This window comes from Osmerus mordax, chromosome 14 (assembly GCF_038355195.1).
Source record: "Osmerus mordax isolate fOsmMor3 chromosome 14, fOsmMor3.pri, whole genome shotgun sequence".
Classification (NCBI taxonomy): Eukaryota; Metazoa; Chordata; class Actinopteri; order Osmeriformes; family Osmeridae; genus Osmerus; species Osmerus mordax.
This window is the reverse complement of record NC_090063.1, coordinates 8800070-8812383: the sequence shown is the minus strand read 5'-3', so window position 1 is coordinate 8812383 and position 12314 is coordinate 8800070. Positions and strand designations below refer to the sequence as shown.

At 43.2% G+C, this 12314-nt stretch overlaps 1 protein-coding gene across 6 annotated transcripts; it reads left to right on the top strand.

The window, feature by feature from the left end:
- Positions 1 to 340: 340 nt before the first annotated feature.
- On the top strand, positions 341 to 12112 carry arfip1 (ADP-ribosylation factor interacting protein 1 (arfaptin 1)). 6 transcript variants are annotated; one of them, XM_067250594.1, is made up of 11 exons: positions 354 to 489; positions 1419 to 1480; positions 1956 to 2428; positions 4996 to 5097; positions 5776 to 5881; positions 6792 to 6893; positions 7578 to 7690; positions 8252 to 8473; positions 9149 to 9306; positions 9559 to 9733; positions 10288 to 12112. In XM_067250594.1, exons 2-11 carry the CDS (start codon positions 1471 to 1473, stop codon positions 10441 to 10443), a joined length of 1617 nt encoding a protein of 538 aa, XP_067106695.1. In that variant the 5' UTR covers positions 354 to 489; positions 1419 to 1470; the 3' UTR covers positions 10444 to 12112. The 6 variants fall into 6 exon arrangements, with proteins under 6 accessions (XP_067106700.1, XP_067106695.1, XP_067106697.1 ...); XM_067250596.1 differs by lacking the exon at positions 6792 to 6893; XM_067250595.1 differs by lacking the exon at positions 1419 to 1480 and having other exon boundaries at positions 356 to 489.
- Positions 12113 to 12314: the final 202 nt, after the last annotated feature.

Genomic DNA, 12314 nt, shown 5'->3' with positions numbered 1-12314 from the left:
CAAAACCTGTCAGTAACGCTAGTTTCCGTCCTTTATTGGAATCAAACGAAAGCCAACTAATTGGATGCGATGGGAACACCCCCGCTTTATTCACGTATGCTGCTTCTGCTACAAGATTAAAATACTATAACAATATTAAAACCCAACAAGAAGACACAGTGGTGCCCCACTCTCTGTATGCGTTCAGTCGATTGCCTTGAAACCGAACATGGTAAGCACCGCGGGATGGTTCGAGAGTACACAACAAGATTCGTCTAAGCTTTTGCAATGTTACTAAGTGACCACTGTGCACTCTGGTGTGCAGCAAGAAAACTACACTCACTTTTCCGGGTCTGAACGACTTTATCGAGTAAACCCAATGGGTGCGGAATAAAAGTACAATTGAGAAAATTTACGTTTTTCTGCCGAGAGGACAGGAGTGGGACATTTCGGTATCAGAAAGGAAGATTTGGATTACTTTCTATCTTGCTTGCTAACTTACGTGTTAAGGTAAAGTTGCCAAGAATGATAGGCTACACATCAGTCCAACACAGTCAGGGTGTGTTGTTTGGTAGAAGCTAGCTAGCAGTATGTGGCTAGCTTATGATGTGTCACTTTTGCTACGTAAGTGGTTGGTAGCAGCAAAACACACTTGCTAGCTCACAGTTTGTATTCGTAAAGTTAACTTGCTGGCTATTGCTAACGCAAACGACAAATGGACAGGATTACATTTTAGAGTGCATTATTAGCTAATAGTGGCTACTGTAGACAGTACTGTACCAACTAGTACTACTAGCTGACGATGTACACATCAAGCCCGCCACAGATAGCTACCCTGTCTAGCTAACCAAAGAACACTAGCTCTAACTTCCTAAATATTTGGCATTTTCTAAACGTTAGAGGTTTTGATCGCCAGGTTTTAACCTAGTTTGCATAAGCTACTGTATAGACTAGCCACTAGCAACAATGTGTTAGCTAGCTACAGGTGTTTGCCAGTAAAATCTAGATAAGTCAAACACTACAGTACTGTAGTACTAAGTAGACTGCATGTAACTAGCTTTTTGGTAGTTTGCATAAGCAGAAGTATTGTTGGTTAATTTGTCAGGTTATCAACTCAGTAGCCTACAGTTTACGTGTCAACTTACATTTTATTGGCCTTATTTTTCTTAAAGGTACACGTCATTAATTTTGATCAGATTTAGTGCTATTAGTACCAAAAATAAAATCGTATGATAAGATTTTTTTGGGTAACTAAACATACCAAAACAAACCGTTTCTACGCACTTGCCCATCATTACAAATCATACCGTACAATTTTAGTGATAATGATATACTAATAGTAGGCGACATGAACAATTTAAAGGGTTAAAGCGCCCAGTTACATTCACAAGGAAGTGGCCATTATTCAGTCATAAAAAGACACTGTCTTATGTCTACAGTCCACTGAAGAACAGATAACAATTTTAAATATCCAACAGACTGGCTACAAGGATGGAACCAGGTAGGCTTGTAATCTGTCTTTTTATTAAGAGAACATGAGTTGCTGCTGCAGGTGTGATCAGACATGGGATAATCATCTGGTCCTGAAACCCAAACTTTATAGACCTTCACTTTTTTCTTGATTTAATACATCTGCATCTTGTCAAATCTCGGTGTACATAGCATTTGCACATTGAACCACCTCAGTGTTTATTGTCGCTCTGTGGAACAATGGTTGAATCGCACAGTCACTGTAAAGGTATGTTTATTAAGATGGTTCTGCAAACATCCCACCATTGATTTATACTGGTTGATTCTATTTTGCGGAACAGAACAACCTGTTGTGTCAATGCCATCAACCTGCTTCTGAATAACTTGAAATGACTGCTACTCTGCCTCAGGTGTTGACCACCCCTTTCTCTGAACGTGCCAAAACCTGCCCGGATACCGGTTTTCCAGGGATATGTGTTCATGCCCACCTGTGTGTTTGTTTACAGGCATGTCCGAAGTTAGTCTTGAGGCTGAGTCTGGGGTAATCTCAGACGGGGGCTTGCGAATGGATTCAAAGAACGAAGCTCAGAACACTGAGGAATCCCAAAGTGAGGGAGAGGAGGACGCTAACAGATATCCTGGTGCTGAACATGCAACAGTTTACGAAGAACATCCTGACCCAGTTTCTCATTCAGTCAAGGACAATGTGCAAGTTGACAAAGATGACACAGGAAAGAGGGCCGAGGCACACGATGATGATGATGTTGTTGATGAGGATGACGACAGCGACGGTGGTGCTCAGATAAGCAGTGAGATTCCAGACGGCGTGGAGACTCCAGATCACGGGACTGCTGCTCCACCCTCTGCTGTCAGTGCCGTCTCTGTCAGCGCTGGTGCAGAAACACAAAATGACCAAACTGAGACAGCAGACCAGAATACACCGAAGGGAAACGTTCAAGATTCTCACTCTTGCACAAAGGTGACATCTTATCTTTGTCGTTGGCAATCAACCTAGCTACTCTCTTGAAATTTTTCACTGCAGCACTCAAGTTCAACATTTTGCTCAAATCAAATCAACCTTTGATGAATGCTTTCACGCAAATGGTATCGTTTGGGATCTTTTCTTTTTTGCTTGGTTGGTAGCTTTGCAAAATTATTTAAATTTGTTGTGGAACTTTAAGTTGTAAAACAGGCCGGCGGTATGGTGTGTCTGTGCTTTTTTTGTCTTTGCTTGGTTGGGTTCTTGCTGAAAGGTTTGCTGTACTGTGACATGTTGTAGTTTGTAGCTGATTGCTGCAACTCCACTAGCTGCTCTTTCTTCACGCCAATGATGTATACATTCGCAATCCATTGACTACGAGAAGCTCATCGAGCAACTGCTGTGACAATCATTTCCACTTTCAAGCCTAAACCTGCATTTTCACTGGTTTGACTTTGACAGAGGCCTGTACATGTGACTGATCCCGGCTATGATAAGAATCCATCCCAGTGTTTCCTGTGTGTGTGTGGATACAGCACTTGTATTCAGCAGAGCGTCACATGGCTGGGCAGTGGCTGTAGGCAGAGGGATTTGGCCCCTGCCTTAGTGTTCCCATGCAGCACCAGATCTGCTGTCGCTGTGCCTGACCATTCCAAGCTGTCGGCACTCCATCACTGGGCTTGTTCCCATTGTTGCATCACACGTGGTTTTGAATAGAGGGCTATCGACTGAGAATGGTTCGATAGGCTCCATGACAGTTTTTTTTGTTTTTGTTTCTTTCTTTGTGACTCAGACTTGAGAATGACTGACTTTTTGGTTTGTTCCATTTTGTATTTGTTTTCAAGCCAACCCCTGCAGAAGGCCATGCTGTCCCAGACTGTAGACGCACCTCCCTCCTCATCTCAGATGATCTGCTCTCTGTTCTGCTTCTCTATAGACAAGCCTGCATGCTGCTGTCTTTGTGTTCTAAGCGTACGTGGGCGTCGTGTGGCTCTTAACTATTTATGTTGTGTGTTGGAATCTGATACCTGCAGTTCTGTGTGCAGTGCCAGGATGGCATACTCTGCTGCCAAAGCAATCACAATCATGTCTCCAAGATCATGTCGCTTGTTTGGAGCGTTTGAACTTTTAAAGGCTTAGTATATTCTCTTACTAAAAAGTAAGTTGTTTAATTGATAGGGCGTTAAAACAGTACTATATGCTGTTCGTAGACTGAACATAGGACGCGGGCCATAGGCCTTCCTTTAATCCCGATGATCTCACAAAATGACACGGACAAACTTTGGAACACAACCAGCTTCTAGTTGTTGTTGTCTGAGGCGAGCATATGATCAGATGGCACACAGCAGTACACTTTAGGCCCTTGTCTGTAATATTTTGTCAATTTCTATGCAGTGGGATATAATAGTAAGCAGGAGATTATTGTATTCAGAGATTGAGCATCCGGTTCAGTCTGATTGAATTGGCCTACTTGCATGATAATTCCTGAACTTGATCCTGTCAGTCAGTCTCATGGGCAGGCAACCTTGTAAACTCACAGGTTGCTTTTGGCTCTGATGACATTTTACAATCTTCTTAAAGGCTTCGTAGAGTTGACATGAACTCCCGTACCTGTTCGGGTGTCCGTAGGGTGGATCTCATCTGTGGCACATTTAGCATCCCAACTCTTTTTTTCCAAGTGATTCATTTGAACTACAAGTCTGTGTAGGCCAGCTGTATCTGGTGGATACCTGCATTATTTAGATCGCCGTCTAGGGCTACAGAGAAGTAGAGTCCAGAAATAGATGATGGTGTTTCCTGAGAGAAATAAACCTTGCCTCAACCTCATGACATGCCAATTGTAGAAAAGGTACTTAGACAACATACTTAGAAAACATAGATTTATATTTCACCATAGTGTCATGGGGTCACACATATTGTGACACTGTAGGTCTATGCCTTTTTCCTGTATTTGTTTGGTTTAGAGTGGTATGGCATTCTATGCCAAACTTCCTTGTAGAAGTATAGGTTGTGGTGGTCGAACAGGTAGACTTTTAATTTTTTGTGTGTCTGGTTCAGCATGTCAAAGGCCCAGTTTCCCAGACATGGATAAAGCCTAATCCTAGACAATTAGTCAATTTTCCTTAAGCATAACATGATAGTAATGTATCATTTGGATGTACCGCTAATCAATCATTTTGGGTCACCAATCTTCAACAAATCCTTGACACAGCAAAACCATCCTAGTGTGTAACACAGCCACGGAGGATGATGAATGAGCAGACCTGGTTCTTAAGCGTGCGCTCGTCTGTATGTTACTATGTTACTCCTGCTCTGTAGATGACTCAGTGTGGCTTTGTGGGATGACGTTGCCATGGTTATGGTTACGGTTACGGTCTGATATCAAAGTTGGACCATCTCGCCCACAAGATGGCAGCCCACACCCGCCAAACTTCTGCATGGAGCCTCCCCCTTCTCTCTCTCTTGGTTCATATCCAAACATTTGACGGATAACTCTACAGGACTCCCCTTTCTAAAGCTTTGTCCACTACAGGGTTTTACATGGAGTTCTTCTGCTCTCCGCGCAGGAAAGCACGATGACAGAGGAGGCCCTTAGAAGTCCTGCAGCTGAGATCTCCGTCACCAGCAATGGAGGCCTGGACGACGGCCGCGAAGATGTGTTCACAAGGGTGAGGACACCCCTTCACGCATGCTCACAATCACACACACACAACCACACACAGATATCCTGCATGCTGCACACAACCGGCTTAATACACACACTCCAAACACATTGTAAACATGGATACCATTCACACAAACAGTACATTCTGTCCCACTGTGCGAACTGTTATTTGCAGAATTCAAGAACAGGAACGACACCTAGGTGTATGAGGTACACTAGAATACAATGGAGTCCAGTCCACAGTCACATCCAGTCATTACAAGTCATACATGGACATTGTCAAAGCTGAGAGCAGTTTAAATGAAGCTTAAACAAACTTGGTAACCACAGCCTTGTGGTATACAAGTAGATTGAAGCTTACAGCAGAGCAGGCCAAAGACGGTTGCTTTTGTTACTTGGAACATGTCGAAATCAGCAGTTTGCCCAACAAGACCGAGCCTCTGTCCTCCACCTTATAATGAACTGATTGGTTAGACTGTCTGAAGTCATGGACAGAGTTGGAAGCTTTGGTTTCTGGACATGAACCCAGCCTGTCAATAACATTTGTCTTGCTACATGCCGGTGTGTGAAGTGACTTTGTATAGAAGTTTGAAAGACAGTCTATGCCCCCTCACCCCACACACACGTACGCTCTTCACACACTCACAAGTCCTGGTGTGTCACTTGTCCCCCCCCCCCCCAGGATTCCTCCCGAGGCCCCCCCAGAGCCCTGAGCGCCACAGAGGCGCACGTCAGCCACAGCAGCTTCGCCTCAGCAGAAGGCATCATCGAATCAGGACCATACAGAGGTAGCAGCAATATCCTGTCAACTCAACTGAACTGTAGCCCTAAACGCATGTTGGGTCATTTGTTTAAAGCAGGGGTGTTCATTCCTGGTCCTCAGGGTCCACTATCCTGTCATACTAACATACAGGACAGCGGACCCCGAGGACCCGGACTTGAACACCCCTGGTTTAAAGCATCTATTGCTTCTCAACATTTCCCTTTTAACGTGCTGTGTTTCCTCTTCATTTTTGTAACGTCCGGTTTACTGAATTTCATTGTTTTTTTTCTTTTATGCCGCTGAAGACTTTTTTTGTGTCAAAGGCAGCTGTGTGCTCAAACAGAGAGCCAGATAGTAATGAATTAGACTTTTTAATGATACTCTTCCTCAGTGTATTGTGGTATTTTTGCCTGCATTGCGTTGTGCCACATTCAACAGAGAAACGTGAGAACCTTAGTGTGTGTCCCCTGACAAACTGCCCTACTCTGCCTGGCGGCAGAGAGGAGAGACATTTGAATTTATAAAGGAGGCCTTCCAATTGAGTTTTAATGAATTGCCTCTGATCTCCATTTTGTGGCCCCCGCATTTCCATGTCATTACAACTTCCTCGATTACAGATGTAAATAAATCCCCCTTCTTCCCCCTTGGCAACAGAGTCTGTTGTTTCCGTGTCAAGTTGGGGCTGTCCCTGCCCCAGGTCATGTTGATATTTGCTCACACCTGGCAATGAATAAAGAAGAAGTTGGAGTTGAATTGCATTAGCACCACCCTTTTAAATGAGATTTCATCGAGGTGGTTTAGGCTATTATCATAATGCAGCTCCATTAGTCCATCTTGCAAACAAAACGCACACCGTCAACTCCAGGTTTCAGCCCTAGCGTTAAAGGGTGTGGTTTGGAACGAAGCTCTCTAACGGCTACTCTGACTGTTCCCAGGGTCAGCGAGCCAGCCCACGTCTCCTGTGGCATCTGTGGCTCCCAGCTCGGCCGTGGCTAGCCGCCTGGCGCGCTCTGCCAGCGATAGTCAGGCTGAGACAGGTACCGAGAGAGAGAGAGGAGATGTTGTGGACCTGTCGCTAGCTACACCCAGCACTAACAGCAGCTATACTGTATTGCTACTTCTGATTAGGCTTATGTCTCTCCCTGTTCTTTGGTCCGGGTTAGCAGACGGGTTAGTTTCAGACACAAACCCCCCCCTCCTCTTCCTCTTCTTCCTGTTCATCACCTGACGTAATGGCAGTTTCCTGGCTCCCTCCTCATCTGCTTGTCCGTGCTGTGCCGGATGCCCTCTCACTTTCGGTTCGTACCTTCTTTGTGACCCCTGGTGACCCCTAACACTGTGGGGGAAGTATTGCTAGCACGGACGGTCTTCCTCATGCTCTAACACTGCTGGGTCTGCCAAGCTTGCGTCTTTACAGGACTTTCAATGAGCATTTCTGCCTGCAGCCTGTTCCCCTCTTGTACTGCACAGCCTGGCTGATGTCGCTCCTTGCTGATTTATTCTTCCTTGCTCAACTAAAAACAATCCCAATTTAGTTGTTTCCATTCACAAAAGAAATAATTGTTGTTGTTGAAAGAAACAACAACACATACATACCTTTCTGTAATGGTACTCTTAACTGTACATTGTTCCAGCCGGACTCTAGTCTCCACCACTGCGTCATGACTGGTTAATGTTGTGTGCGGTGACTCCCATAACAAACACATGGTCGTTCTGTACAGGCACTATGAGAGGGCCTTCCCAGAGCGGAGCGGTGGTTCTGGCAGATGATCTGAAGAACCCGGCCATGGAGAAGCTGGACCTAGTGAGGAAGTGGAGTGTCAACACCTACAAAGTAAAGTTTTTTTTAATATATATACATTTTCTCCTTTTCCTTTTTTGATTTCTCCGTACCTCTTCTCTTCCTCATTCAGTTTTCTCCCAGTCTGTTGGGATCTCAGCAGGGGGACTGAAGCCACTGGCATCTGCTTCTGGCAGCTCTCACACACACATACTCACATTCTTACAGTCCCTCACACACAATCACAGTCTCAATCTCACACACACACACGCACACACATGCTCACCAATAGGTGAAGGGATCTCTAGTCCGTTTTATCTGATCATGTTCATGTTTAACTACTGTTTGACTTCATATTCAACATCATTGAAGTGACTGAGCCCCAGAGAGAATGATTATTGGCATTTCTAATCTAGTTGATGAGTTATTTCTTCTCTTTACCTAATCAACACAGAGTACTTGGACTTATCCAGAACTAGGTTTTAAATACTTATCATTATTGTTTAGGTTGATATAAACTGTGAGTAGCACTCAACAATGGATGCCAAATACCAGTAGCCTGACACTAACCCTAGCCGTCCCTATGTGCCCCCCCCCCCCCCCTCCTTGCACCAGTGCACCAGACAGATTCTGTCGGAGAAGCTGGGCCGCGGCTCTCGGACCGTGGACTTGGAGCTGGAGGCCCAGATCGAGGTGCTGAGAGACAACAAGAGGAAGTACGAGAACGTGGTGAAGCTGGCCCAGACTCTGGCCAATCAGCTGTCCCAGATGATGCAGACACAGAGGCAGCTGGGAGACGCCTTCGCCGACCTCAGCCTCAAGTCACCTGAACTCCACGTAAGCCGTAGATGTCTGGTCACTTCCGGGTTTGCCCAAAAAGCATCACCGTTACCATGGAAGCTCTGGTTCTAGACTGCTGGTCTAGCTTCTCAAACACCTTATGGAGTATTCTTATTTTATATGTATTCATACATTCATACGGTCTTTGTATATGTCGTTCTGAACAGCCTATGTATTCTTCAGAAACCTCAGCGATAGTACATTATTGATGTCATACATCAGTCTGCCTTGATTCATGTTCTGTATGGTCCTGTTTATATTATTATGCAGGTTTGGTAAGGCAACCTGTAATAAAAAAGTGATAAAGCTGCATCCATTTCATGTGAATGAATCAAAACACATGAAAATAAAAGTTATACTGGTGGTGCATTATTGATGCATGCAGCAACTACATTATTTTATTTTCATATCTGGTTGAGCATTAACAATCTGTTTTGTTTATGGTTGCTGTGTAAACGTCAGTTGTAAAGACAATTTGGGGCCGTAAACTGGGTATTCCATGTTACTTCTGTGTTATCGGATGTCTACCCACACACACACACACACACACACACACACACACACACACACACACACACACACACACCTGTTTCTAAATTATAGTGTTTGTGTGTGAGACTTACAAGTCTTAAAAACTGAATAACTGTATTGTGTGAATGTTTCCTCTTTCAGGAGGAGTTTGGCTACAACGCTGATACCCAAAAGCTCTTGTCCAAAAATGGAGAAACCCTTCTAGGAGCCATCACCTTCTTCATCAGCAGTGTCAACACCCTGGTGGACAAAACAATTGAGGACACCATCATCAACATCAAACAGTATGAAACAGCCAGGTAATAGCAGTGATGTCCCCCTTCACCGTCTTGTGTTGTCTGCTGCACAGACACAGAATGTGGCACAGCTTTTTTTTGTATCTACATAGTATTTACACATAGAATTACGTATTATAAATATTCAACATATTTTTTAATTTTCAGCTTTTTTTTCAGTTTAATCACATTTTAGTTTGATGTACTACTGGAGTATCCTTAAAATAGAATACACTTCAAATAAAGTCAGTGGTTGACCCTTGCCCTCTTCTCCAGGGTTGAGTATGATGCGTACCGTACGGACCTGGAGGAGCTGAACCTGGGCCCCCGCGACGCCACCACCCTGCCCAAGATAGAGCAGTCCCAGCTGCAGTTCCAGATCCATCGCGACAAGTATGAGAAGATGCGCAATGATGTGTCCGTAAAGCTAAAGTTCCTGGAGGAAAATAAGGTGGGATTGAAGATGGGCTTCTTTCAGAAACTGATATGTGTGCCTAAATATGTACAGTGTTGGCAGAGCCGGCCCAAGGCATAAGCAAACTAAGCGGCTGCTTAGGGCCCCCGTGGCCACCAGAGGGCCCCCAAGAGCACATGAAATTACAGCTTAATTCAAAACGTATATATATTATTTTAATGGTAATTATACAAATTCGGAGGGGCCCCCAAATCAATTCTGCTTAAGGCCCCATAAAGGCTTGGGCCGGCCCTGAGTGTCGGTAAACAGAGTGATTGTTAGAATTAATTCGGTTTTACTTAACTAACATCGCTGACCTTAGCTGATCTTTGAAAGCAAGGTTTTACAGTCTGCACATTAGCAGAAGTTCTTCAACAAACCTTCCATTTGGCCTGTCTAAAGTGTGTACTTAATACAACTGTACATTACACTGGGAGAGCTTTGTATCAATCAATCACAGTTTTCTGTCGAGAGAAATCCCCTAATGGTTTAGAGTATTTACAATCCGCAGTGACTTACCCTGCTGTATGTGTTTTTTTTTCCTCCTCAAGGTGAAGGTTTTGCACAACCAGCTAACCCTCTTCCACAATGCCATAGCAGCGTACTATGCAGGGAACCAGCAGCAGCTGGAACAGACGCTCAAGCAGTTCCATATCAAATTGAAAATGCCCGGTGGGGACACTCCATCTTGGCTGGAGCAGCACTAAACACCCTCACCCTCTCTTTAGAAACCTCACTCGGGTTCAATTGAGAGTTTTGGCGGGAAGGGAAGATTCCAGAATTCCAGAGAAGCCATTCAAAAGCCTCTCCAAGCTTCTTATTTTTCCTCTTATTTCAGAATTGTGTACCTCTTAGGCAAAGCAAAAAAAACAAAGAAATTAGGAAATCAAACTAAGAAAGAAAAAAAAAAAACTTATATATACATCAAACTCAAAGAAAAAAATAAGTTATGCTCCTATTTTCTGCTACTGATGGGATTCTTTGACATATTGTGTAGTGAAGTTAGTCTCTCTTTTCTTCATCTTTTTTACTTGAACTGTGGCAGAACTTTCGAAAATCATGGGGAAAGCACTTTTGTATGTTCTGACGATCAAGTTACAAGCAGTTGAAGACTCTAAATACGTTAGGAACGTGTAAAGGCCTATTTTATTCCAACATATGAATGATGGATATCTGCAAATCAGAAGAGGTGGTGCTACATTAGTGCTTCAGTAGGACAGTACTTCTAACATTTTGACATCTCCGCTTTCGGAGAAAGGGGTTTGTAAAAATCAATAAATATCTGGTCACCCATATGTGAGTGGTTCTTGGGGAAGTAATCATTAGGATTAAATGAAGCACCACAACCATGATATGACATAGGTTTTAACATATGTATGACAATAGGAATGTGTTCAGGTTGTCAGGAAATCACTGTGTATACAGTGTGAGCTAAACCTGTATACCTGTCTTTCATTGGTTAATTCAGTGTCAGTGACAGGATTGTCATGCAGTTTGTAGAACCTAATGATGTCCAGTTTTAAGAAATACTTCCCCATTCACCCTCTGTCTGGAGGACTTTACATTTGAGTAATTCCAGATAAGTTAAAGGTCCAACCTTACCTTGCAACTTGACGTGCCTTGTATCTATGTCTTTTTACCTGCCCTGTTGTTTGATGTTGCACTCCAGTACTATCACATTGCACATATGCCTCAATGAAGAATCATTTAATAAGTAATTTTTTCAAAATACCAACACTCAGCCAGTTTCAGTCCCAAACTGGTCAGATGTGGATAATGGACCAATCAAACACATGCACACGAACGGAACACGTTTCCTAGTGGGATCGTTAGCAACATCCCAGCGTTAGACAGCAATCACACAGACACTAATGACATTCAGACTTTTTGAAATGTTACTCCATGTATCTTTCTGCTTTTTAGGATATTATACCACACATTTATGTATTTTTGCAACTAATGACAACACATTTTAAGAACTGAATGATATGTAAACCAAAACGGAATGAAACTGTTTGTACATAGGAAAGACCAGCATTATCTGTCTGAGCTGCTAACCTCATTTATGTGGGTTGAATCATTTTTTTTAAGAAGACTGGTATTCTAAACCAACCTTGACTTTCCTTTGACGCTTTGTCTTTCCTTCGTATAGCGAGTGTGTGTGCGTGTAAATTGTACAACAATCTGATGTTCACAAACTTTCTGATGTAAACATAGATGAACATATATATTTGTAATTTCCTCTTTTTCTGAAGACTTGTGGAGTTATATCTTGTAAATATGACTTGTTTATTAACAAATGTTAAAAAAACTGGTTTCTGAATGTTGTGTAACATCTTTTGGGAAAAATTAAATAAAAATGTCTTGAGAAAAGAACGACTCAATTTGTTTCCAGTACATTTCATGTTTTTTTTATGATGCATTTGTTCATGTTAACACCAAAGCCTAGTGTGCAGAGGTACTGTCTTTAGACCAATGCTTTAGATTTGTTATTATGGTCCTTCACTATTGAGAATGGGTGCACCTCTATTGACTTAAAAGTGCTTCAGTGTAGGGATCTTGGGGTGGTAGGTGGGTC

Excerpts from the sequence above, each read along its gene's own strand:
- arfip1 (XM_067250594.1), top strand. Across the intron at positions 5,098-5,775 it reads GCGAAGATGTGTTCACAAGG|GATTCCTCCCGAGGCCCCCC; the intron begins GTGAGGACACCC and ends CCCCCCCCCCAG. Across the intron at positions 9,734-10,287 it reads AGTTCCTGGAGGAAAATAAG|GTGAAGGTTTTGCACAACCA; the intron begins GTGGGATTGAAG and ends TTCCTCCTCAAG.